Source organism: Panthera tigris, chromosome D3 (assembly GCF_018350195.1).
Source record: "Panthera tigris isolate Pti1 chromosome D3, P.tigris_Pti1_mat1.1, whole genome shotgun sequence".
Taxonomy (NCBI): Eukaryota; Metazoa; Chordata; class Mammalia; order Carnivora; family Felidae; genus Panthera; species Panthera tigris.
In genome coordinates this window covers 19691477-19717195 of record NC_056671.1, presented here as the reverse complement: position 1 = coordinate 19717195, position 25719 = coordinate 19691477, and the positions used below count along the sequence as shown (strand labels likewise).

General features: G+C 52.2%; 3 protein-coding genes and 1 gene segment (V, D, J or C); all 4 read left to right on the top strand.

Moving 5' to 3' along the window:
• Positions 1 to 3024, top strand: part of LOC102959445 (immunoglobulin lambda-1 light chain-like) — a 480152-nt gene extending 477128 nt beyond the window's left edge. For all 4 annotated transcript variants that reach the window (XM_042962210.1, XM_042962209.1, XM_042962212.1 and 1 more), the window contains exons 3-4: positions 586 to 623; positions 2539 to 3024. In XM_042962210.1, coding sequence (XP_042818144.1) covers positions 586 to 623; positions 2539 to 2858 — 358 coding nt within the window. In that variant the 3' untranslated portion in view covers positions 2859 to 3024. The remainder of the gene's footprint in view (positions 1 to 585; positions 624 to 2538) is intronic.
• The window catches only part of LOC122232564 (immunoglobulin lambda-1 light chain-like), a 586739-nt gene extending 570294 nt beyond the window's left edge, over positions 1 to 16445 (top strand). The window contains exons 3-4 of one of the 2 annotated variants that reach the window (XM_042962216.1): positions 13959 to 13994; positions 15960 to 16445. In XM_042962216.1, the coding sequence (XP_042818150.1) occupies positions 13959 to 13994; positions 15960 to 16279 (356 nt within the window). In that variant the 3' untranslated portion in view covers positions 16280 to 16445. The remainder of the gene's footprint in view (positions 1 to 13958; positions 13995 to 15959) is intronic. The other variant, XM_042962215.1, reaches the window with a different exon arrangement.
• The window catches only part of LOC102968706 (immunoglobulin lambda-1 light chain), a 718086-nt gene that overhangs the window by 673604 nt on the left and 18763 nt on the right, over positions 1 to 25719 (top strand). The gene's annotated exons all lie outside the window — the stretch shown is intronic.
• The window catches only part of LOC122232563, a 1057381-nt gene that overhangs the window by 1030908 nt on the left and 754 nt on the right, over positions 1 to 25719 (top strand). Inside the window, 1 exon segment of the V gene segment in view lies at positions 9615 to 9653. Coding sequence covers positions 9615 to 9653 — 39 coding nt within the window.

The window sequence follows — 25719 nt, the reverse complement described above, 5'->3', positions numbered from 1 at the left end:
ACAGCTCAGGATAGGCACTAAACAGTGACCATGCTACCTTCCTAAAGAACCAGCCAAAGGCAGCGATTCGGGACATCGGGGCTAAGAGAGAGATCTAAGTGCTGGGGGAAACATGATTCTCCTCCCAACACTTTCCATTCCTGACCCCAAACCTCCACTGCTTCCCCTGCAGATGATGGAGTGGCATATCCAGGAGCCTCCCCATGAGTCCCAACTCTGCAAAGGGCTCCCAGCTCCATCACCACTGTGCTGAAACACCCCTGCTCACCCCTTCTACAATGACATCCTGACACAGACTGAGGAGAGCACACAGCACCTTCCTAAGCATGGTGTTAGCTGAATTCTGATGCCATACCTAAAGAGCATCTCTCCATCCCCTCCCCATGACTGAGGATAGATGGATTCTGAACCCTCCATGGAACTGATTCCAGGTCCCCAGGCGTCACCCCCATCACCCACCCATCTGCCTGACCAGCACCCGTGACAAGAAGGCTGGGCTTTGGGCCTCCCGTGCAGCTGCAGGTGGGCCTGGGTCAGGGGTGGAGGGGCTGACAGAGGGTTTGTGTTCCAGGCTGTGTCACAGTGTGCTTTCTTCGGCGGAGGGACCCATCTGACCGTCCTCGGTGAGTCTCCCCTTTCCTCCTCTTTTGGCTCCAGTATACAATTTCAGGTGATTTTCTTCTGCTTTCTATTGTGACCTGGGCTCAGGCTGAAGGTCTGTGGGGTCTGTAAGTTTTGCCTCTTTTATCTGCCCCTTATCTCCTCCACTGGCCCCATATTGTCAGAAGTGCTCAGGGCTACAGGGGACGTCCCCGTGAGCCCTTCCTAATCTAGACCTGAACTCAGGCCTCACTGTGACTCCAGCTCTCTCCCCAAGGAAATCTTCTCCTCTGGACTCAGGGATGGTCAGCTCACCACTCAATGTCTCTGGGCTCCAAGAGTCCGAGGAGAATTGAGGGTGAAGGGCAAATGAGTAGGGGTTCCTGCTGCCAGAGGGACCGTGAGGTGTGGGAAGGATTCTGTGGATGGCTCGGGCACCGGTTTCCATCCTTGGGGGATCCAAGGCAGAGAACTGCCTGATGAACACTGAGGACAGCCTTGGTCTCGATACTTGGAGACATGGAGAAGGAAGTGGGACAAGGGGGTCAGGAAGAAAGGAAGGATATCACAGGAGAAGGGGCCCGTGGGTTCTGGGCCTTCCACCTCCATAGGGACACTCAGGAAGCCAGCAACAGGACAGTCTCAGGACACTCAGGCAGCAAAGTAAATGCCTTCACCACCGCAGGAAAGCCTCCTGAGCAGATAGATACGTTGGGCCAGGGTCTCCAGGTAGGAAAAGGTGACAGGTCTTGCCAAGACCTCAGAAATCTAACGATGGACAGACCCCCAGTAAACTTTACAGAACAGGGAGACCCTTCAGAACAGACATAGCCCATCCTTAAAATTGGGTTCCGCGAGTCCAAGAAGAATTGAGGGGTGAAGGCAAAGAAGTGGGGAGCTTGGACTGCTAGCAGGGCCACGGGGTGTGAGAAGGATACTGGGGACATTCAGGCATAGTATTCTGTCTTTGGCTCGTCCCAGCTGGAGGGCTGCCTGAAGCACAGAGAGCAGAGCATTGGTCTCGTGACTTGGGGACATGGAGGTGGAAGTGGGACAAGGGGGTGAAAGAGGAGGCAGGTTGTCAGAAGAGAAGGGCCCAAGGGTACTGGGACTTTCCACCTCTAGAGGAACAGTAAGGACACCAAGATCAGAACAGGTCTCAGGAGAGCGTCCTCTAAGGGAGGTGTGGTCCATGAGCAGATACATGGATCAGAGTCCGCTGATAGGGACAGGTGACAGGGACGTTGACTGCCAGCCTTCCAGAAATGGTAAACAGACAGACACCCAAATAAACTTCACAGAACAGGGAGACCCTTAAGAAAAGACATGGCCTAACCTCAAAACTGAAAATTCACCTCACCTGAAAACTCTCCATCTTACAAGACTCCCTGTAATCCAGCTCCAGGAACTCCCACTTCTTACCCACTCAGCATCCCCGGGGTCAGGGGTGGGGGTCCTGTTGGGAGGTGGGCAAGGCTGCAATGATGGTGTGAGGGGCTCTGGGGGCAGGAAACCTACTTTTCAAATGGGAACACAGCTCTGCAACAAGGACAGACTAGACACAGGGTAACCAGGTAAGGGACCTGGCGGATATGGCAGTGATGCCAACGTCCATGACAGACAGAATCACAAGGGAAAGCAGGTCTCAGAGCCAGTGCCACCAAGTCCCAGGGGGAGGACTGTGTGGATTAGGAGGACATGTGACCGGGAGAGAGTCTGAGGCCATGGAGGGACCCACACACTACTGAAGGTGGCAGTCAGATTCATTCCAACAGAAGGTGAGTGACCCTACCCATGGCTGACCTGAACTCAGCCAGCTGGAGCCCTTGAGACCCAAGCCATGGACATGACAGAGCTGTTCCCCACATCAGGACTGAGGTAGGAACTTCAGCCATGGACACCTGATCTCTGACTTACTGCCTCTCCCCTGCCCCACAGGTCAGCCCAAGTCGGCCCCCTCGGTCACACTCTTCCCACCCTCCAATGAGGAGCTCAGCGCCAACAAGGCCACCCTGGTGTGCCTCATCAGTGACTTCTACCCCAGCGGCTTGACGGTGGCCTGGAAGGCAGACGGCACCCCCGTCACCCAGGGCGTGGAGACCACCAAGCCCTCCAAACAGAGCAACAACAAGTACGCGGCCAGCAGCTACCTGAGCCTGTCACCGAACCAGTGGAAATCTCGCAGCAGATTCACCTGCCAGGTCACGCACGAGGGGACCAGCGTGGAGAAGAGTGTGGTCCCTGCAGAGTGTTCTTAGGTCCCCGAGACTGTCAGGGATGGAGGCCTTCCTCACCCAGATACACCTTCCCCAGCTCACCATGTACCCCTGAGAGCCAACTCCTGGATCAGCTCAGACCGGGAAGGTCACACACCCTCCCGGTTTCTATTTGTGCTCAATAAAGAACTTATCATTTATCATTCAACATTTTTGATGTGAATTCTCTGTCTGGTTATGTCTGAGTTAACCGGCTTAGTAATTAAGAGAAGGGACAGTAATGGTATGAGATTCTATCTAACCGCCATCCACCCAACTAACCCTAAAAGGACCCCATTGATGCTGTATCCGCCTTGGTGCGACCCAGAGTAGGAAATAATCCTGTAGTACCAGCGCCCAGGATGCAGTCCTTGCCACCTGGAAAGGGAGAAACTGAGTGAGAAGGACCAGGGAGGGCCTGCAGGGTATCAGGGAGAAACAAGGAGAGTCCCAGGAGCCAGCAGTGGGCAGAAGCAACAGTAAGGAGGAACGAGGTCCTTGAGCAGAAACAATGGTCTTCAGGAACAGAAGTGAACTTCCCAGTTCCATACAAGTGACCCAGAGGGGAGAATGACTAACAAACGAGGGGGTCCATGGTTGGCCCGTTAGCAGGAAGCCATGGAAAGCATCTTAGAAGTACATTTCTCAAACTCATAATTCATGTTAGGTGAGTAAAGATGCTAACAAGGCCTACTGGGAAACAGTTTCACATCTTGTAGCCTATCCCTTCCCGAACCGACTTGACTCTCCCAAACAACTCAGGAAGCCCTGGAACACTCTTCAAGACAGCAGTGTTCACCCACACTAGTGCTGGGAACTGGAGGTCAGGATGAGGCACAAGGACAACCAGTCTATGTGGTTTGGGGTCTAGGTCAAGGTCAGGCTCAAAGGGACCCGAACAGAGGAGCTGGGACCTCAATCCTGAAGTCTCATCATCAGAACTGAGACCAAGGAGAGAGTTACTTTATGGTTAGGTTATAGATGAACGCGATGATACGACCCTGTATGTGGTAGAGACATGGAGAACTGAGTAAATGACAAAGGACACCTTCTTGGGCACATAATGGGCAGCCAATGATTATCCCAAAGAGAGGGAGCCAATTTGAATTCAGAGTTGGTGCAGACCAGCCCAGGCAGAGTTGTATGGCCTGAAGGCTACAGCAAAGTAAGAATCCCCTTCCCCAGGTACTCAGGGCCCACTGAACCGCCAATGCACAAGCCTCCATCACTCACTGTGGCTGAATACTGAATGCACCTGTGGACTCCTATCAGAGATATACTCATTCTGAGGTCACTGAAGCAGTAGAGGTCAGTCTCGTAGAGATGCGGGCACAAGCAGCCCTCTGTTTATGTCTCCAGCTCATCACAGACAAGGAGCTGCCTTCACCAGACCTGCAAGGGAGCCAGGTCAGCCCAGGGACAGAGCCTACAATGCCCAGGAGTTCTGAGAGAACAGGGACCCCTTAGAGTTTTATCCCAGCCACCCCTGCCCTAGGGAAGCCTAAGAGGGAGAAGGATATTAGGGGGTCCTAGTATCCCACAGCAACTGCTGGCCACATTTCATGGATCTGAATGCTGAGCCCCAAATGAGGGAGAAGGCCACCTAGTCTAACTCATATCTATGACCCTGCTGTAGAATGCCAAAATCACCCCACATCTGGTACTGCCCCACACTATCATCTCTTCTTGTAATTTTCTTGTGAAGTGTGCATTAAAGATAAATGAAAACACCAAAAAAGGGAGATAGAGGAAGAAGAATACCTGCATGTTCCCATCAACTAGGTCCCAATCTATCAATACCTTGATGATGCTGACACAATAACAAGATAATTGTTCTGTTATTGCAATATTTGGAAACAAATTCCAGATATCATATCTTTTTCTCAATAATGATTTCATCTGTATACCAGAAGATAAAGGCCTAAACAGAAACTAAAGTAGCATGATCAAACCGATGTAGACACTGAGAATAAATCCTTAACCACCAAAATACTTATCACCAAAGATCTCAAACTTGTCACAAGTGAATGCATGGAATTATATTGTTGATGCTATCATTATTTGGGGGGACTTCCTTTTCTCTTTCTGAGTATTGAATAACATTTGACAGTGTGATTGCGGTATGTGTCTTCACGTGTCTTGGATCTGTAAGAATCTCCCAAATCACTCTACTTTTCCTTGCAAGGAAGGGGCTTCGGGGGTGAGCTGCTGGTCCTGGGACTGTCCCATGGTGGGGATGCAGCCACAACCTCCCAGAGTTGTATCTGAGCCATCCTCTCTGCTTCCTCATCCTGCAAAGGGCTTCTGGCATCAGATCCTTCAGGAGGTCCAGTTTGTACAACGTCAGAATCACCTCCCTGGACAGTTGGCTACTTTGCATCAAAGGACCCACATCGAGTGGACCTTTTTAGGTAGGATTAGCTGCTTTGATGTTCAATGGCTCTGTCCATCAGATGGAAAGGGTGCATCATGGCAATATTTCATTTCTGTCCTCCTTCTCCTGGGAGGGCTGCCACATACCTAGGTGGGGAGTACCTTTCATGTGCAGGGAAAAGAAGAAATGTGCACTGTTCCCTGCTCTTCCCTACTTCACAGGATGATGACCTGCTCCCTCCACCCTCCCCTGCTGACTCATTTCTATTTGGTGACCTGGTACATACTGGGATTGACCAGAAAGGCTGGTGGAATGCATTGGGTTGTCCACTATACATATGGAAATGTAGCTGCATCTATGGACATTAGTCTAGTCGGAGCCTCTTCAGGTGGCTCCTGGGTACACTCACAGGACCCCAGGTTATCTCTATAGCTCCTGCTATCTGATGGACAACATATTCTACTTCACTAGTGCCTACCCACTCCAGGCCTGAAAGTGGTCACTGATGCTAGTTCCTTTTTGTGGCAGATGGAATTTAAGACTCCTTGAAACAAGCAGAGCAACAGTCACACAGCCAACCTTCCCCAACATGGCACTAGATAGGGGTTTGGCTAGGGCTGTTCCCAAGTCACCAGGACATAGGCCGGCACGTCCCACAAGAACAGGACAGACTTCACTTGGGACAGTCCCAAACTAGGACATCCCCTCACAAAATAAAGCTGAGCTCTATGGAATCATGGTTGGGGGCATAGGAAGTTTCCAGTGGCCCATGCACACAGGCCAACCTGCTATCACCTGCAGAGAAAAGTTTGGGATGAAGGTTAAACTCCCTCCCTCACCTGATTGTCTCACCAAAAAATTAGGATGTTTCAACATATAGAGAAGCGATATCCTCTTCAGATCCATAGATCCTTGCAGTGACAGAGAGGCCCTCCACAAACTCATTCCAATTCCTAGGAGTTATAGGTTGGAACAGCATTCGGACACCTACTTCTTTGGAAGACTTGATTCCAGGATCCTGTGGCTGCACACATAGGGACATTGACCCTGTTATCCACTAGAAGAGGAAGACCTGTGGCCCCCCACTGAAAAGACACCAGCATGGAGCAGTGCCCCAACCTCCTCCATCACAGCTGCAAGTGGGGGGTCTAGGGGGTGGGGCACGGACTCCCAGGCATTGGTTTTTGTATTAGCATGTATCACAGTGCTTTCTTTTTGGCAAAGGGACCCGGGTGACCATCCTAGGTGAGTCTCATCTTCTCCCTCTTTCCATGCTTTCCCACATTTTTGGGAAATTTTCTGCTATTTTTTTTTTCTTTCTGTGTCTTTTCTCAACTTGGTCACTCTTTCGTCTGGGACCCCAGTCCCTGGGACCCTGATCTCCTTCCCTCCCTCTACACTGTCCTGCTTGCTTCTCTGGTCAACACAGCCCCTCCCCTACCAACTGAGAGGCAGAGGATGGTCGGGATGAGCTAAAAACTCATCTGTGTGTCCGCCGGGTCATCCTGGGTCCCACATGTGCTCTTTTCTGTCTACTGTTGTAAGGCCCTGGACAACGTTTGTCTCTGGGACTCACTAAGGGTACCCATAAAAAAGGGAAGAGAGAACAGGGAGCATTGAGGGGGTGACAATGTGGAGTATTTACTGGGTCAGGCAGCCTCAGAGGCAAGGCTGAGGACACAAACGACAAGGTTCAGGGCAGAGCCTGGGGATCAGGGTCCGGAGTCAGCAGTGGTGCAGGTGGAGCTCCCCCCAGGCCTTATGGAGTGGCCATATAGAGTTGGCCTGGGGACTCAGACAAACTTGCCACAGGCAGGATGGAGCTTGTAGGAGTAAATGCCGGAGAAAGGGTCATGGAATGAGAAGATGTGAGACACGAGTGGACTCTTGAGTCCCTGCAGGACACACATCTGCAACAAACACAGGAGAACCTATGGCATGAAAGCTCTAGTGAAATGACCGATTTGCAGGACACGGGGACTGGGGCTGCAGAAAGGCTATGGATTGAGAGTGATGCAAGGCCACGCAGACACACTCTGTATGATCAGCAAGGATCCTACCCCATCAGGGACAGCCCAGGAGAGACACATCTGGGTAAAAACAGACCCTTAGGGCAAAGACCTCACACAAGACTCAAGATAGAATGGTCCACAGGATGAGCCAATAGGAGGTCAGAGAGCTCACGTAATAGCACGGTCACAGAGGACGAAAGTAGAGCTGAGACAGACACTGTCAAAAGTCAGAGGAGAGGCAGGAGCAGGACAGTGAGAGTTAGATGTCTGCGTGGAAGGAAAGATCTCAGAAGAGTCTCAGGATGGGTGGTGATAGGAATCCACCTCAAAGGTCCCCAGCAAAGGTGGGGAGATGATTGAATAACACCTTAACCCACCCACCCACCCCGACATGGATTCACATGGACGCAGAGTGAGAACTGGGTGCCTGACTGAATGTTCAGGTACCTGTACCCACATGAAGGCCGATGTCAAGTGAAGTGACCCCAAACGTGGAAGCTGAGCTTCTGACCTCCTGTCCCTCCCCCACCCCACAGGTCAGCCCAAGTCCTCACCCTCAGTTACCCTCATCCCACCCTCCTTTGAGGAGCTCAGCGACAACAAGACCACCTAATGAATAACTTCTACCCCAGCAGCTTGACGGTGGCCTAGAAGACACACGGCACCCCTGTTACCAGGGCATGGAAACCACCAAGCCCTCCAAACAGGGCAACAACAGGTAAGGGCCAGCAGCTACATAAGCCTGTCACCTGACAAGTGGAAATCTCTCAGCAGCTTCACCTGCCAGGTCACGTACCAGGGGAGCACTATGGAGAAGAATGTGGTCCCTGCAGAGTGCTCTTAGGTCCCCAAGACCCTCACCAACCCAAGGGTGTGTGCAGCCATTGGACCTACAGGAAGGATTCCCCTTGCACCAGGATGATTCCAGCCCTTCTCCCTTCATTCAATCAATGCTCAATAAAATGTCCTTTATTCAATCAGAAATCGCACTATCTGGTCATTTGTGTTTAACATTTTGTGCCCTGAACTCAACCATCCTTGGAGTGAACACAGGTTCACTGGCTTTATGGGGAAGAGCCACCAGAGCAGCCCCATATTTCTTTGTGGAACAGATTCCCACTCACCCAAATTTGCACACACAATATTCTGTACTCGCAACGGAAGCAGCAAGACCCAGAGTACCAAGGTCCACACCTGTGGATCTTGATAGACTTCTGTAGGCCATTTCCACCCCAACCATTTTCAGGATCATAGCCCTTGATTCCCATGGCCTCTTGGTTCATTTCCAGTCTCCACTCCGGTCCTGGGACCTTATTCACTGGGACCAGCCCAACTCACTGGGATGTCTCCCTTCCTTGAAGGCCCCCACGCAAGGCCATGCCTTTTGTGGTTTCCTACACATTTGGAAACTTCCCATCATCACATCCTAGAGAATCCTTCCTTCCACAGGGGCCCCGTGTCCCTGGATCCCTGGGAACACTGCACTGTTCCCTTCCCCAGACCTGCCCTGCTGCACTTATTACAGGAAACTCAGTCTCTAGACCCTGGTCAGTATCTCCCACACTCCCACTGGGGGCCTCTCCTTCCACATGTGTCACAGAGGACCCAGTTGTATTCAAGGCCCCTGGGAGACAGAGACACCTTGGAGTTATGCACAAAATACCACTAAAGTTAAAATGTCCATGCGTATTCATTGGGGCCATGAATCCGTGTCAAGATCCCATTCTGCATTGTGTCATGGATCCATCTGTGCGCACAGTCATTTTCTGGGAAGTTGGGAATGGGCCTTGAGAACCAGGAAGACTCCACTGCTAGCTAGCAGAGCTAGCTCAGAAGGGCAGGTCTAGGCCCCTAGTCACACAGACAGAATAGACATGCACACACACACAATACACTTGCGTGCACACACCAGGACACACACACACACGCCTGCCATTGCACATGTGGCCATGTTGGGCATGTGTCTAGGACATGTGGTGGCATCCAGAACCCTCCATGGGCCTCAGCTCTGCAGAAGGCACAGGCCCCATGATGTCTGTGTTGGAAACTGTGCTGCCCGATCTCCCAGGTAGCATTCCCCAAGCAAGCTGAGCCATACACAGAGCTCCTGCCAGGAGCTACCTGAGTTATGATATGTCACTCAGGCATTCCCTCCTACCCCTCCATGGTGGGGGCTGGGGGGGAAGCTCACCCCATGAGGAAGGGAAGGTGCATTGGGGAGGGGGTGCCCCGTCTCAAGCTCCCATGGGCCAGCCCAACCCCCACAAAGAGGAGGCTGGACTCTGAGCCTCCCAAGCAGCTGCAGGTGGGCCTGGGGAAGGGGGAAGGGTGTCAGGGCTGACAGAGGGTTTGTGTTCAAAGCTGTATCACTGTGTTATGTTTTCGGCGGAGGGACCAAGGTGACCGTCCTCGGTGAGTCTCCCCCTTTCTCTCTCTTTGGCAACCAGAGTGAAAATTGGGGGAATTTTTCTCTTCTTTCTGTGATGACTGTGCTTGGGGTCTGAAACTCTCTAAGGTCTGGGACCTTCACAGTTTGGGGCTGTCCCTCACCACTTTAGCTTGTTCTCTCTTGTCAGACTCCTGGCCGGGGAAGCTCAGGTCAGTCCCAAGGACCCCTTCCTGTTCCCCCTCACTGTGACCCAGAGCACTCTCAGGGGGCTTCTCCTCTGGACTCTGACACAATCAGCTTCCTTGGGGTCTGTCATCCCCCAGATGTGGGGAAATGAGGGACTGAAGGAACACAGGACTGGGGAACCTGGGCTGGGGCACAAGGGCCATAGGACCAGTAAAGGATGCTTGCATAGCTCATCTGTCCAAGTGTGTATCAATCACACTTGGGTTCTATGCTCTCTGGGTTCTAGGTGGGAGCTACTGAGAGGTTTTGGGAGGAACTCTTGGTTGGCCGTGGAATAAAAGGGAACCCAAGGCAAGGGAAACGAGAACAGAAGGAGGATTTCCTAGGACAAGGTGGCCTCAGAGTGCTGGGTCCCTCATCCTTCTCCAGGACACACAGGACCTCCTCACGCGGGACAGGGCTCAGGACACTCAGGCCCCAAAGCTTGTCCCACCCATATTAACGTTGGAGGAGAGACCCCTGAGCAGATACTGGGGCTGGTGACTCCTCAGGGACAGGAGACAAGGATGGCTGCCAGTGACAGGCACACTGTGATGCTAGCACAGCAGACGCCCCAAGATAACTTCACATGCAAAGTGACCCCTCAGAGAAGCCCCAGCTCCAGCCTCAGAACAGCAGATTCACCTCTTCCAGAAAGCCTCCACCTGCTAGGCTAGATTCCGGCCCAAGGGCAGACACTCTCTCCCCCTCAGGCAACCTTAGAGGGTCTTTGTCAGGAGGTGGGCAGGGGCTGCAATGAGGGATCAGTGGGAATGTGGCCAAGAAACCCCCTCCCGGAAGGGGATGAGAGCTTAACACCAGGACAGACAGATACCTGCATGAGCACCCCTTGGAGATGGACCTGGCAGGACATGCCACAGGACAGACAGGTTCCACAGGGAAAGATTAGGTGTCAAGCAAGATAAAAGTCAGTAACACGGGAGCCTAGAGGCAATTAGGAAAGTGATGAGTACAGTTGAACCTGAAGAGGGACGAAAGCCACAGTTGGGCTCAGATCTCCCAACAGATGGACACTCAGTTTCTCTCCAACAGAAGGTGAGTGACCTTACCCACCGCTGACCAGACCACAGGGAGCAAGGGGCAACTGAGGACCAAGCTTTAGATATGACAGAGCTGTATCCCACTTCAGGACAGAGATAGGAGCTGACTGAATAAGCATGTGAACTCTGACTTGTTACCTCTCCCTTGCCCCACAGGTCAGCCCAAGTCCGCGCCCTCCAGTTACCCTCTTTCCACCCTCCAATGAGGAGCTCAGCGCCAACAAGGCCACCCTGGTGTGCCTCATCAGTGACTTCTACCCCAGCGGCTTGACGGTGGCCTGGAAGGCAGACGGCACCCCCGTCACCCAGGGCGTGGAGACCACCAAGCCCTCCAAACAGAGCAACAACAAGTACGCGGCCAGCAGCTACCTGAGCCTGTCACCGAACCAGTGGAAATCTCGCAGCAGATTCACCTGCCAGGTCACGCACGAGGGGACCAGCGTGGAGAAGAGTGTGGTCCCTGCAGAGTGCTCTTAGGTTCCCAAGGCTTCCGGGATGGGGGCCTTCCTCACCAGACACCCCTTCCCCAGCCCACTGTGTAGCCGTGAGAACCAACCCCTGGATCAGCTCAGACCAGGCAGGTCACACGCCCTCCCTATTTCTACTTGTGCTCAATAAAGACCTTAGCACATATCACTGACATATCTGGTGTGCATTCACTGTTCCGCGTAACTCTGGGTAAGCCTCAGTAATTAGGGATAGACTTGTCAAGTGAGAACCTATTTACCCACTTTCCCTGTGTGCTTGTCAGCCATGGCCTGAAGAACAAATGGTCCCAACTCAACGGTTGCAGTCCTTGTCCCCATGGGAATGGAGATGGGCCCAGTGAGACAGACTGGGGTCCCAGTGGGGATCAGGCAGAAACAAGGAGGGTCCTGGGGACAATGGGTCTGTTCAGATTTGTGTGTGGTCAGTGAGGCTTAGCGTCACCCTCGCACTGCCTGAGACCTCAGTCATGAAAGTCTGGACACCAGACACATTAGTTATGTTTGGGTTATGGATGGAGCAGATGATATCAGACTTCATAACCTGTGTGGGGGTCACGGAACAACAGGGTGAATAGGAAAGGGCACCATCTCAGCCACACAAAGGGCTGCCACTGATTGTCCAAAAGACAGAGTCATTTCAAATTCAGGAGTAGAGTTAAGGGAGGTCAGACCAGCCAGAGGCCCATGGCAAGGCCAAGCTTCCCAGAGTTTTCAGCAACCCCGGACACCAGGCCCTGAGGATTCCTCCAGCCTGCAACACCATGGCCGTGTACAGAGTGCACCTGTAGCTTTGTGTCATGGACACACTCACTACAGGGCCTGAGGCACTCATGTCAGCCTCTCAGAGGTGCAGGCCACACTCACTCTGCCAGTCCTCCAGTCCTAGGTTGGACAGATACCCTGTCTGAGCCTTCAGCTCATCAGGGTCCGGGAGCTGCCTTCACCAGACTTGTTGGGGGGCAGGAATGCCCAGGAACAGAGCCTCCAAGGACAGCGTGCTCTGGGGCAAGAGTGGGTCAGAGGACAGGGGCCCCCAGGAGTTTTTAAGCAGTGAACAGTCCCCAAATCTACCTATGAGATGACAGAAACTTTGGGATCAGCATCTACATGAACCCATTCCACAGTTGGGAAAGCTAAGACCCCAAGGAACAAAGGGGGGCCACTCAGGCTTCCCTCATTCCAATGGTCCTGCTGGGGAGAATGACATCCTCCCCCATTTAACCTACCCAGAACCACTGCCACCCCTAGACAAACTCTTCCATTCGTTGTTTTAAATGTTTATTATGAACTACACAAACTGAAGAGACAGAGGCAAGGGAGAAACCCCATAAACTCAGTGTGGGAACTGATCATAACACACACACAACCACACACACAGGAAAGATCAGGAGGAGCTGGGGTAGAAGGTGTTGCACAGGGAGCCAGAATGGGACATGAACAAAGACAGCTCCATCTCTGTTGTCCCTACCAGAGTCAGCCAGTAGCAATAGAAGGCCCCGGGGATTCTTATCTAGGCTGGAGCAAGACAAGCAACCTCATGAGCTGTTGGCAAGGTGTTTACACACTAATCAAGAGCAGATCAAGGAAGACGGCCAGAGTTCTGGCTCAGTATGCCAATTTGTCACAGAAAGAAGGATGCCAGACCTGTGTGAGCTCTGCAGGTGACGTCCCAGGCCATGATTCAGGTGAGGCACTGGTTGTCAGTGTCCCTCCTCAGAACGTGAAGGTGTAAGGCAGAGGTACAGTATGTGTCTTGCTTCATGGGGACCAGCCAGTACTAGTGATGCTCCTGTATGTGGGGCATTTGTGATTCTCAGTCAGTTCAAGGGTCAGACACACACCTCAACACTTCAGCTCAGGGCAACGTTGTAGGACATAGTGACTAGCCCACACACCAGGGGCCACCACGTCTATCCAGCTTACATTCAGCCCACAAACCCCTACAGCGTGACAGCTGCCCTCATGGCACTCAGGACAGGGACTAAGCAGTAACCATCCACTGTACCATCGGAAGAACAAACCAAAGGCAGGAATTCGGGAGCTCAGGACCCTACAGAAGGATCTAAGTGCTGAGGGAAACATGAGTCTCCTCCCAACACTTCCCATTCCTGACTCCAATCCTCCATGGTTTCCTGTGCTGAGGATGTGATGGCATATCCAGGACCATCCCCACGAGTCCCAACTCTGCAAAGCACTCCCAGCTCCATCACCTCTGTGCTGAAGTAGCCTGCTCACCCCTTCCACAATGACATCCTGACACAGACTGAGAGAACACAGCACCTTCCTAAGGACGGCATTAGCTGGGAATTCCAATACCATATCTAGAGGGGTCTCTCCAACCCCTCCCCATAACTGAGGATGGAGAGAATCTGAACCCTCCATGGAACTGAAATTCCAGGTCCCCAGGGGGCACCCCCATCACCCACCCATCTGCCTGACCAACACCCGTGACAAGGAGGCAGGGCTTTGGGTCTCCCGTGCAGCTGCAGGTGGGCCTGGGTCAGCGGTGGAGGGGCTGACAGAGGGTTTATGTTCAAGGCTGTATCACAGTGTCCTATTTTCGGCGGAGGGACCCATCTGACCGTCCTCGGTGAGTCTCCCCTTCTCCCTCCTCTTTTGGATGCAGTGTATAATTTCAGGCTATTTTTCTCTGCTTTCTATTGTGACCTGGGCTTAGGCTGAAGGTCTGTGGGGTCTGTAAGTTTTGCCTCTTTTGTCTACCCCTCATCGCCTCCACTGGTCCCATCTTGTCGATGGGTGGTCAGGGCTATAGGGGACCATCCCCATTAACCATTCCTGATCTAGACCTGAACTCATGCCTCACTATGGCTCCAGCTTTCTCCCCATGGGAACCTTCTCCTCTGGACTCAGGGATGGTGGGCTCCCCACTCAGAGTTTCTGGGCTCAAAGAGCCTGAGGAGAATGAGGAGTAAAGGGCAAGTGAATGGGTGTTCATGCTGCCAGAGGGACCGTGGGGTATGGGAAGTTTCTGGGGACGGCTCAGGCACTGGTTCCATCCTCGGGAGGTCCCAGGCAGAGGAGTGCCTGAAGCACAGTGAGGAGAGCCTTGGTCTGAAAACTTGGACATAGAAGAGGAAGGGGGACAAGGGGGCCAAGGAGGAAGGGATGACATCAGAGCAGAAAGGGGCCCTGGGTGCTGGGACCTTCTACCTCGACAGGGACACTCAGGACACTAGCAATAGGACAGATGTCAGGAGACTCAGGCAACAAATGTAAATACCTTCACCACCACAGGAAAGCCTCCTGAGCAGATAGATATGTGGAGTCAGGATCTCGAGATACGGACAGGTGACAGGGACAGGGCTTGCCAGGCACTCAGCAATCTGAAGACAGACAGACCCCCAGTAAACTTCACAGAACAGGGAGACCCTTCAAAATAGACATAGCTCATCATTAAAGCTGGGTTCTAAGAGTCTGAGGAGAAGAGAGGGGTGAAGGTAAGGAAGTGGGGCACTCAGGCTGCAAGCAGGGCTGTGGGGTGTGGGAAGGATTCTGGGGACGGCTCAGGCATAGCATTCTGTCTTCAGCTCGTCCCAGTTGGAGGGCTGCCTGAAGCACAGCGAGCAGAGCATTGGTCTGGGGACTTGGAGACATGGAGGTGGAAATGGGACAAGGGGGTCTGGGGGAGGGAGGTCGTCAGAAGAGAATGGCCCCAGGGTTCAGGGACCTTCCACCTCTAGAGGAACAGTAAGGACACCAAGATCAGGACAAGTCTCAGGAAAGTGTCCTGTCAGAACACTCAGCCAGCAGGGGTACATCCCTTCACAGCATGCCACAGCAAGAGAGCTCTGTGAGCAGATACATGGGGTCAGAGTCCCCTGATAGGGAGAGGTGACAGGGGCAGTGACTGCCAGGCTTCCAGAAACAGTAAGTGTTTAGACAGACCCACCAGAAAACCTCACAGAATAGGGAGACCCTTCAGAACAGACATGGCCTGACCTCAAAACTGAAAACTCAACTCACCTGAAAACTCTCCGTCTACAAGACTCCCTGGAATCCAGCTTTAAGAACTCCTACTTCTTACCCACTCAGAATCGCCAGCGGGGGGGGTCCCTGTTGGGAGGTGGGCAAGGCTGCAATGATGGTGTGAGGGGCTCTGGGGGCAGGAAACCTACTTTTCAAATGGGAACACAGCCCTGCAACCAGGAAGACTGGCTATTGGGGAACCAGGTAAGCAACCTGGGGGATAATGGCAGTGGCACAAACATCTAGGACACACAGATTTACAATGGAACGCTGGTCTGACAACCAGTGCTACCAAGCTCCAGTGGAGGACTCTGTGGATGGGAGGATATGTGACCTGGAGAGTGTCTGAGTCCATGAGGGACCCAGACATTGGGTCAGATTCTGGCAGTCAGATTCATTTCAACAGAAGGTGAGTGACCCTACCCATGGCTGACCTGAACTCAGCCAGCTGGGGCCACATGAGCCCCAAGCCATGGATATGACAGAGCTGTTCCTCATATCAGGACTGAGGTACGAGCTTCAGCCATGGACACCTGATCTCTGACTTACACTCCTCCTCACCCCACAGGTCAGCCTAAGTCGGCCCCCTCAGTCACGCTCTTCCCGCCCTCCTCTGAGGAGCTCAGCGCCAACAAGGCCACCCTGGTGTGCCTCATCAGTGACTTCTACCCCAGCGGCTTGACGGTAGCCTGGAAGGCAGATGGCACCCCCGTCACCCAGGGCGTGGAAACCACCAAGCCCTCCAAACAGAGCAACAACAAGTATGCGGCCAGCAGCTACCTGAGCCTGTCACCGAACCAGTGGAAATCTCGCAGCAGATTCACCTGCCAGGTCACACACGAGGGGAGCACCGTGGAGAAGAATGTGGTCCCTGCAGAGTGTTCTTAGGTCCCCGAGACTGTCAGGGATGGAGGCATTCCTCACCTAGATACGCCTTCCCCAGCTCACCATGTACCCCTGAGAGCCAACTCCTGGATCAGCTCAGACCAGGAAGGTCACACACCCTCCCGGTTTCTATTTGTGCTCAATAAAGAACTTATCATTTATCATCCAACATTTTTGATGTGAATTCTCTGTCTGGTTATGTCTGAGTTAACCGGCTTAGTAATTAAGAGAAGGGACAGTAATGGTATGACCGCCATCCACCCAACTAACCCTAAAAGGACCCCATTGATGCTGTATCCCCCTGGGTGTGACCCAGAGTAGAAAATAGTCCTGCCACACCAGCCCCCCAGTATGCAGTCCTTGCCACCTGGAAAGGGAGAAAAACTGAGTGAGAAGGACCAGGGGTCCCCGGAGGGTATCAGGGAGGAACAAGAGGGGCCCAGGAGCCAGCAGTGGGCAGACGCAACAACACGGAGGAACGAGGTCCTTGAGCAGAAACAGTGGTCTTTAGGAACAGAGGTGAACTTCCTGGTTCCATACAGGGTGACCCAGAGGGGATAGCGACTACCAAATGAGGGGTCCATGGTTGGCACCTTAGCAGGGAGCCATGGAAAGCTTTGAACAATACATTAGAAGTACATTTTTCAGGGGCGCCTGGGTGGCGCAGTCGGTTAAGCGTCCGACTTCAGCCAGGTCACGATCTCGCGGTCCGTGAGTTCGAGCCCCGCGTCAGGCTCTGGGCTGATGGCTCGGAGCCTGGAGCCTGTTTCCGATTCTGTGTCTCCCTCTCTCTCTGACCCTCCCCCGTTCATGCTCTGTCTCTCTCTGTCCCAAAAAATAATAAATAAAAAACGTTGAAAAAAGAAGTACATTTTTCAAATTCACAATTCATGTTAGGTGAGTAAAGACGCTAAGAAGGCCTACAGGGAAACAGTTTCACATCTTGTAGCCTATCCCTTCCCGAACCTACTTGACTCTCCCAACCAACTCAGGAAGCCCTGGGACACTCTTCAAGACAGTAGTGTTCACCCACACTAGTATCTGAAACTTGAGGTCAAGATAAGGCACAAGGACAACCAGTCTATGTTCTGATGGGCCTGGGTCAAGGTCAGGCTCAAAGAGACCCTAACAGGGGGCTGGGACCTCAATCATGAAGAGTCTCATCATCTCAACTGAGTTCAAGGAAAGTTACTTTATGGTTAGGTTAAAGATGAAGTCGATGATATGACCCTGTATGTGGTAGGGACATGGAGAACTGAGTAAATGACAAAAGACACAATCTTTGGCACATAATGGGTATCCAATGATTTTCCAAAAGAGAGGGAGAAAATTCAAATTCAGGAGTATAGTTCAGCTGGTGCAGACCAGCTCAAGCAGAGTGAGTGTGGCCTAAGGGCTACAGCAAAATCAGGGACCTTCCCCAGGTATTCAGGGCCTGCAGATCCCCCTAGGCTCGAGCATCCTTCACTCACTATGGCTCAATCCCGACGGCACCCAAACCAGGTATCAGGGACACACTCACGCCCAGGTACTGAAGCAGCAAGGTCAGTCTCAAAGAGAAGCAGGCACAACCAGCTCCCTGTCTATGTGTCCAGGTATTCAGAGTCAAGGAGTTGCTTTCACCAGACCTGCAAGGGAGACAGGTCAGCCTAGGGACAGAGCCTACAAAGCCCAGAAGTTCTGAGATCATAATGGGACAGACATGGGACTCCTTAGAGTTTTATCCCAGCCACTCCTGCCCTTGAGAAACCTAAGAGGAAGAAGGAAACTTAGGGATGGTAGTATCCCACAGCACCTGCTGGCCCCATGTCATGGATCCGAATGCTAAGGCCTAAATGAGGGAGAAGGCCACCCAGGTCTACCTCATGTCCATGACCCTTCTGTAGAATGCCAAAATCACCCCGCATCAGGCACTGCCCCACACTAATCATCTCTTCTTATAAGTTTCTTCTAAATGTGCATTAAGGAAAAATGAAAACACCAAAATAGGGAGACAGAGGAGTAAGAATAACTCCATGTTCCCAGCAGCCAGGTCCCAATCTATCAATTCCCTGATGATGTTAACACAACAACAAAATAATTGCTCTCTTATGCAATATTTGGAAACAAATTCCAGATATCATATCTTTTTCTCAATAACGATTTCATCTGTGTACCAGAAGATAAAGGCCTAAACAGAAACTAAAGTAGCATGATCAAACTGATGTAGAAACTGTGAGTAAATCCTTAACAACCAAAATACTCATCATTGAAGACCTCAAAGTTTCACAGGTGAATTCATGGAATTACACTACTGATGTTGTTATTTGGGGGTATTTCCTTTTCTCTTTCTGAGTATTGAAAATCATTTGACACTGTAATTGTGGGGGTTGGGTGTCTTCAGGACTGTTGGGTCTGTAAGAATCCCCCATCACTCTACTTTTCCTTGCAAGGAAGGGACTAAGGGGCTGAGCGGCTGGTGCTGGGACTCTCCCATGGTGGGGATGCAGCCACAACCTCCCAGAGTTGTATCTGAGCCATCCTCTCTGCTTCCTCATCCTGCAAAGGGCTTCTGGCATCAGATCCTTCAGGAGGTCCAGTTTGTACAACGTCAGAATCACCTCCCTGGACAGTTGGCTACTTTGCATCAAAGGACCCACATCGAGTGGACCTTTTTAGGTAGGATTAGCTGCTTTGATGTTCAATGGCTCTGTCCATCAGATGGAAAGGGTGCATCATGGCAATATTTCATTTCTGTCCTTCTCCTGGGAGGGCTGCCACGTACCCATGTGGGGAATACCTTTCATGTGCAGGGAAAAGAAGAAATGTGCACTGTTCCCTGCTCTTCCCTACTTCACAGGATGATGACCGGCTCTCTCCACCCTCCCCTGCTGACTCATTTCTATTTGGTGACCTGGTACATACTGGGATTGACCAGATAGGCTGGTGGAATGCATTGGGTTGTCCACTATACACATGGAAATGTAGCTGCATCTATGGACATTAGTCTAGTCGGAGCCTCTTCAGGTGGCTCCTGGGTACACTCACAAGACCCCAGGTGATCTCTATACCTCCTGCTATCTGATGGACAACATATTCTATTTCACTTGTGCCTACCCGCCCCAGGCCTGAAAGTGGTCACTGATACCAGGTCCATTACGTGGCAGACAGCATTTAAGCCCCTTTGAATGAAGCAGAGCAACAGTCACAGCAGATCCTTTCCAATATGGGACTAGATAAGGGTTTGGCTTGGGCTGTTCCCAAAGTCACCTGGAAACAGGCTGGCATATCCCACAGGACCAGGACAGACTTCACATGGGACAGTCCCAAACTAGGACATCCCCTTGGAAAATAAGGCTGAGCTCTATGAAGTGATGGTTGGGGGCATAGGAAGTTTCCAGTGGCCCATACACACAGGCCCTCCTGCTGTTCCCTGCAGAGCAAGGTGTGGGAGGGAAGATCCACCCTCTGCCCTCACATCATGGTCTCTCCAAGGAATTAGGATTGTTTGAACAAACACAGAAAGGATTTCCTCTTCAATTCTATAAATCCTTACTCGTGGTGACACAGAGGCCCTCCACAACTCATTCAAATCCCAGGAGACACAGGTAGAAACAGCGGATGAGATACCAACTTCTTCTAGAAGAATTGACTCCAACCATCCTCTGGCTGCACACTTGGGGACATTAAACCTGTTATCTGCTAGTGGTGGAAGACCTTTTTCTCCCACTGAGCAGACACCAGAATGGAGCAGTGCCCCCCTTCCTCCATCACAGCTGCAGGCGGAGGTCTAGGGGTTTGGGGACGGATTCCACGTGGTGGTTTTAGTATTACGCTGTATCCCAGTGTTTTGGTTTTGGCAGAGAGACCTGGCTGACGGTCGTAGGTGAATCTCACATTCTCCCTCTTTCCCTGCTCCCCAACTTATTTGGGAAATTTTCTGCAATTTTTTTCTTTCTGTGTCTTTTCTCAACCTGGTCACTTGTTCATCTGGAACCCCAGTCCCTGGGACCCTGATCTCCTTCCCTCCCTCAACAGAATGTACTGCTTGCTTCTTTGTCATCACAGCCCCTCCCCTACCACCTGAGAGGCAGAGGATGGTCGGGATGAGCTAAAAACTTATCTGCGTGTCCGCCAGGTGATCCAGGGTCCCACATGTGCTCTTTTCTGTCCACCCTTGTAAGACCTCCTATTGGACAACCTTTGTCTCTGGGAGTCACTAAGCGTCCTCACATAAAAGGGAAGAGATAACAGGGAGCATTGAGGAGGTGACCATGTGGAGTATTTACTGGGCCATGCACCCTCAAAGCCAAGGCTGAGGACACAAATGACAAGGTTCAGGGCAGAGCCTGGGGATCAGGGTCCGGAGTCAGCAGTGGTGCAGGTGGAGCTCCCCCCAGGCCTTATGGAGTGGCCATATAGAGCTGGCCTGGGGACTCAGACAAACTTGCAGAGGCAGGATGGAGCTTGTAGGAGTAGATGCCGGAGAAAGAGTCATGGAATTAGAAGATGTGAGACATGAGTGGACTCTTGAGTCCCTGCAGGACACACATCTGCAACAAACACAGGAGAACCTATGGCATGAAAGCTCTACTGAAATGACCGATTTGCAGGACACGGGGACTGGGGCTGCAGAAAGGCTATGGATTGAGAGTGATGCAAGGCCACGCAGACACACTCTGTATGATCAGCAAGGATCCTACTCCATCAGGGACAGCCCAGGAGACACATCTGAGTAAAAACAGACCTCTTAGGGCAAAGACCTCACACAAGACTCAAGATAGAATGGTCCACAGGATGAGCCAATAGGAGGTCAGAGAGCTCACGCAATAGCACTGGCCTCAGAGGACAAAAGTAGAGCTGAGACAGACACTGTCAAAAGTCAGAAGAGGCAAGAGCAGGACAGTGACAGTTAGATGTCTGCGTGGAAGGAAAGATCTCAGAAGAGTCTCGGGATGGGTGGTGATAGAAATCCACCTCAAAGGTTCCCAGCAAAGGTGGGGAGATGATTGAATAACACCTTAACCCACCCCACCACCCCACAACATGGATTCACATGGACACAGAAGGGGAAATGGAGGCCTGACTGAATGCTCAGGTACCTGTACCCACATGAAGGCCGATATCAAGTGAAGTGACCCCAAACGTGGAAGCTGAGCTTCTGACCTCCTGTCCCTCCCCCACCCCACAGGTCAGCCCAAGTCCTCGCCCTCAGTTACCCTCTTTCCACCCTCCCCTGAGGAGCTCAGCAATAACAAGGCCACCCTGGCGTGCCTCATCAGTGACTTCTACCCCAGCTGCTTGACGGTGGCCTGGAAGGCAGACGGCACCCCCGTCACACAGGGCGTGGAGACCAACAACCCCTCCAAACAGGACAACAAGTATGCAGCCAGCAGCTACCTGAGGTTGTTGCCCGACAAGTAAAAATCTCACAGCAGATTCACCTGCCAGTTCACGCACGAGGGGAGCACCATGGAGAAGAATGTGGTCCCTGAGGAGTGCTCTTAGGTCAAGACATCCCCTACCCACTCAAAGGGCTTAGAGCCACAGGACCTCCAGGAAGGATTCCCCTTGCACCAGGATCATCCCAGCCCTCCTCCCAGCACCCAATCATGCTCAATAAAATGTTCTTTATTCAATCAGAATTCAGGCTGTCTGGTAATTTGGGTTAACATTTCAGTCCAGAACTCAACCATCTTTGGGGGAAAACAGGATTCTTTTGGCCTTGGGAAAAGAGCCCAGTGAAGGCGTCCTCATGTTTCATGAGGGGTTATTTTGCTCTCAGCCAGAATTGTCACACAATACTCCTGAACAGGAGATCAAAACAGCAGAAATTAAAGAGACCATCCTCCACAATGTCTCTAGCTTTCCTTCTTGTGTTAACCATGCCCACTGCCAGTCATAGCTTCCCTCACTGATACCAGATCCCCTGGATTTCTTGGATAATTCCTCAGTTTCTCCCTGGACCTGGCACCTCACCATCTACAAGAAGCCCTCCTCTGAATATTCCCACTCTCCTCTTCCTATAGACCCCCACTCACTGCCAGCTTTTCCCTGGTTTCCTACCCCATGTAGACATTCCCCACTGTCACAACCTAGAGCCTCCTCCCTCTCTCATGAGAACACCTGCTCCTACCTCCCCAGGAACACTGACTGTCCTCCTCCCACAGACTCCCTGTCACACTCACTATAGGAGCCCCTGCCTGGGCACTGGCCACTCACACCCACACTCCCACTGCTGGCATCTCACCCCACCAGTGTCTCTTGGTTCACACTACATCCAAGTTCTCTGGGAAACAGACTCCAGCTTTGCTTTCTGGGACCCCTCCGAGGCCAGGCCAACCCATGAGCCCATCATTTGTCTTTCATTAACCTGCCTGGGGTGTCTGTTACAAATCAAGACTCAGATTCTGGAAATGCGCTGTTGACAGGTTTCTCAACTGACTCATCTACTTAGGAGTTCAGTGTAGTATCTGATCATAACACACACACAAGCACACACACAGGTCCCAACAAACAGAAACATACATGCACACTCATGATGATCACAGAGACACTGGTCCATTTACAACACTGCCATGGTGGGCATCTCTATGGAAAGATCAGGAGGAGCTGGGGTAGAAGGGGCTGCACAGGGAGCCAGGATATGACATGAACAGAGACAATTCCATCTCTGTCATCCCTACCAGAGCCAGCCACCAGCAATAGAAGGCTCCAGGGATTCTATTTGTGCTGGAGTGAGACAAGAAACCTCATGAGAAGCTGGAAGGGTGTTTACGCACTCATCGAGAGCAGATCGAGGAAGCCAGTCAGAGTTCTAGCTCAGTGTGCCAATGTGACAAAGAAAGAAGGATGCCAGACCTGTGTGTCCCCTATTGTGAGCTCTGCAGGTGACATCCCAAGGCAAGGATGCAGGAGAAGGCCATAGGTGTCAGAGAGCTTCCTCAATGTGAAGGTCCAGTGCAGAGGTACAGTATGGTTTCCAGCTTGGTGGGGGAACCCTGTGCTAGTGATGCTCCTGCATGTGGGCCATGTGTGATTCTCAGTCAGTTCAAGGCTAGGCACAGACTCCGACATTTCCACTCAGGGCAAAATTGTAGGATGTAGTGACTGCATCCACACACACCAGGGGCCCAACACGTCTATCCAGCTTATATTCAGCCCACATCTCCCTATACCATGACAGTTGCCCTCACAGCTCAGGATAGGCACTAAACAGTGACCATGCTACCTTCCTAAAGAACCAGCCAAAGGCAGCGATTCGGGACATCGGGGCTAAGAGAGAGATCTAAGTGCTGGGGGAAACATGATTCTCCTCCCAACACTTTCCATTCCTGACCCCAAACCTCCACTGCTTCCCCTGCAGATGATGGAGTGGCATATCCAGGAGCCTCCCCATGAGTCCCAACTCTGCAAAGCGCTCCCAGCTCCATCACCTCTGTGCTGAAACACCCCTGCTCACCCCTTCTACAATGACATCCTGACACAGACTGAGGAGAGCACACAGCACCTTCCTAAGCATGGTGTTAGCTGAATTCTGATGCCATACCTAAAGAGCATCTCTCCATCCCCTCCCCATGACTGAGGATAGATGGATTCTGAACCCTCCATGGAACTGATTCCAGGTCCCCAGGCGTCACCCCCATCACCCACCCATCTGCCTGACCAGCACCCGTGACAAGAAGGCTGGGCTTTGGGCCTCCCGAGCAGCTGCAGGTGGGCCTGAGTCAGGGGTGGAGGGGCTGACAGAGGGTTTGTGTTCCAGGCTGTGTCACAGTGTACTTTGTTCGGCGGAGGGACCCATCTGACCGTCCTCGGTGAGTCTCCCCTTTCCTCCTCTTTTGGCTCCAGTATACAATTTCAGGTGATTTTCTTCTGCTTTCTACTGTGACCTGGGCTCAGGCTGAAGGTCTGTGGGGTCTGTAAGTTTTGCCTCTTTTATCTGCCCCTTATCTCCTCCACTGGCCCCATATTGTCAGAAGTGCTCAGGGCTACAGGGGACGTCCCCGTGAGCCCTTCCTAATCTAGACCTGAACTCAGGCCTCACTGTGACTCCAGCTCTCTCCCCAAGGAAATCTTCTCCTCTGGACTCAGGGATGGTCAGCTCACCACTCAATGTCTCTGGGCTCCAAGAGTCCGAGGAGAATTGAGGGTGAAGGGCAAATGAGTAGGGGTTCCTGCTGCCAGAGGGACCGTGAGGTGTGGGAAGGATTCTGCGGATGGCTCGGGCACCGGTTTCCATCCTTGGGGGATCCAAGGCAGAGAACTGCCTGATGAACACTGAGGACAGCCTTGGTCTCGGTACTTGGAGACATGGAGAAAGAAGTGGGACAAGGGGGTCAGGAAGAAAGGAAGGATATCACAGGAGAAGGGGGCCGTGGGTTCTGGGCCTTCCACCTCCATAGGGACACTCAGGAAGTCAGCAACAGGACAGTCTCAGGACACTCAGGCAGCAAAGTAAATGCCTTCACCACCGCAGGAAAGCCTCCTGAGCAGATAGATACGTTGGGCCAGGGTCTCCAGGTAGGAAAAGGTGACAGGTCTTGCCAAGACCTCAGAAATCTAACGATGGACAGACCCCCAGTAAACTTCACAGAACAGGGAGACCCTTCAGAACAGACATAGCCCATCCTTAAAATTGGGTTCCGCGAGTCCAAAGAAAATTGAGGGGTGAAGGCAAAGAAGTGGGGAGCTTGGACTGCTAGCAGGGCCACGGGGTGTGAGAAGGATACTGGGGACATTCAGGCATAGTATTCTGCCTTTGGCTCGTCCCAGCTGGAGGGCTGCCTGAAGCACAGAGAGCAGAGCATTGGTCTCGTGACTTGGGGACATGGAGGTGGAAGTGGGACAAGGGGGTGAAAGAGGAGGCAGGTTGTCAGAAGAGAAGGGCCCAAGGGTACTGGGACTTTCCACCTCTAGAGGAACAGTAAGGACACCAAGATCAGAACAGGTCTCAGGAGAGCGTCCTCTAAGGGAGGTGTGGTCCATGAGCAGATACATGGATCAGAGTCCGCTGATAGGGACAGGTGACAGGGACGTTGACTGCCAGCCTTCCAGAAATGGTAAACAGACAGACACCCAAATAAACTTCACAGAACAGGGAGACCCTTAAGAAAAGACATGGCCTAACCTCAAAACTGAAAATTCACCTCACCTGAAAACTCTCCATCTTACAAGACTCCCTGTAATCCAGCTCCAGGAACTCCCACTTCTTACCCACTCAGCATCCCCGGGGTCAGGGGTGGGGGTCCTGTTGGGAGGTGGGCAAGGCTGCAATGATGGTGTGAGGGGCTCTGGGGGCAGGAAACCTACTTTTCAAATGGGAACACAGCTCTGCAACAAGGACAGACTAGACACAGGGTAACCAGGTAAGGGACCTGGCGGATATGGCAGTGATGCCAACGTCCATGACAGACAGAATCACAAGGGAAAGCAGGTCTCAGAGCCAGTGCCACCAAGTCCCA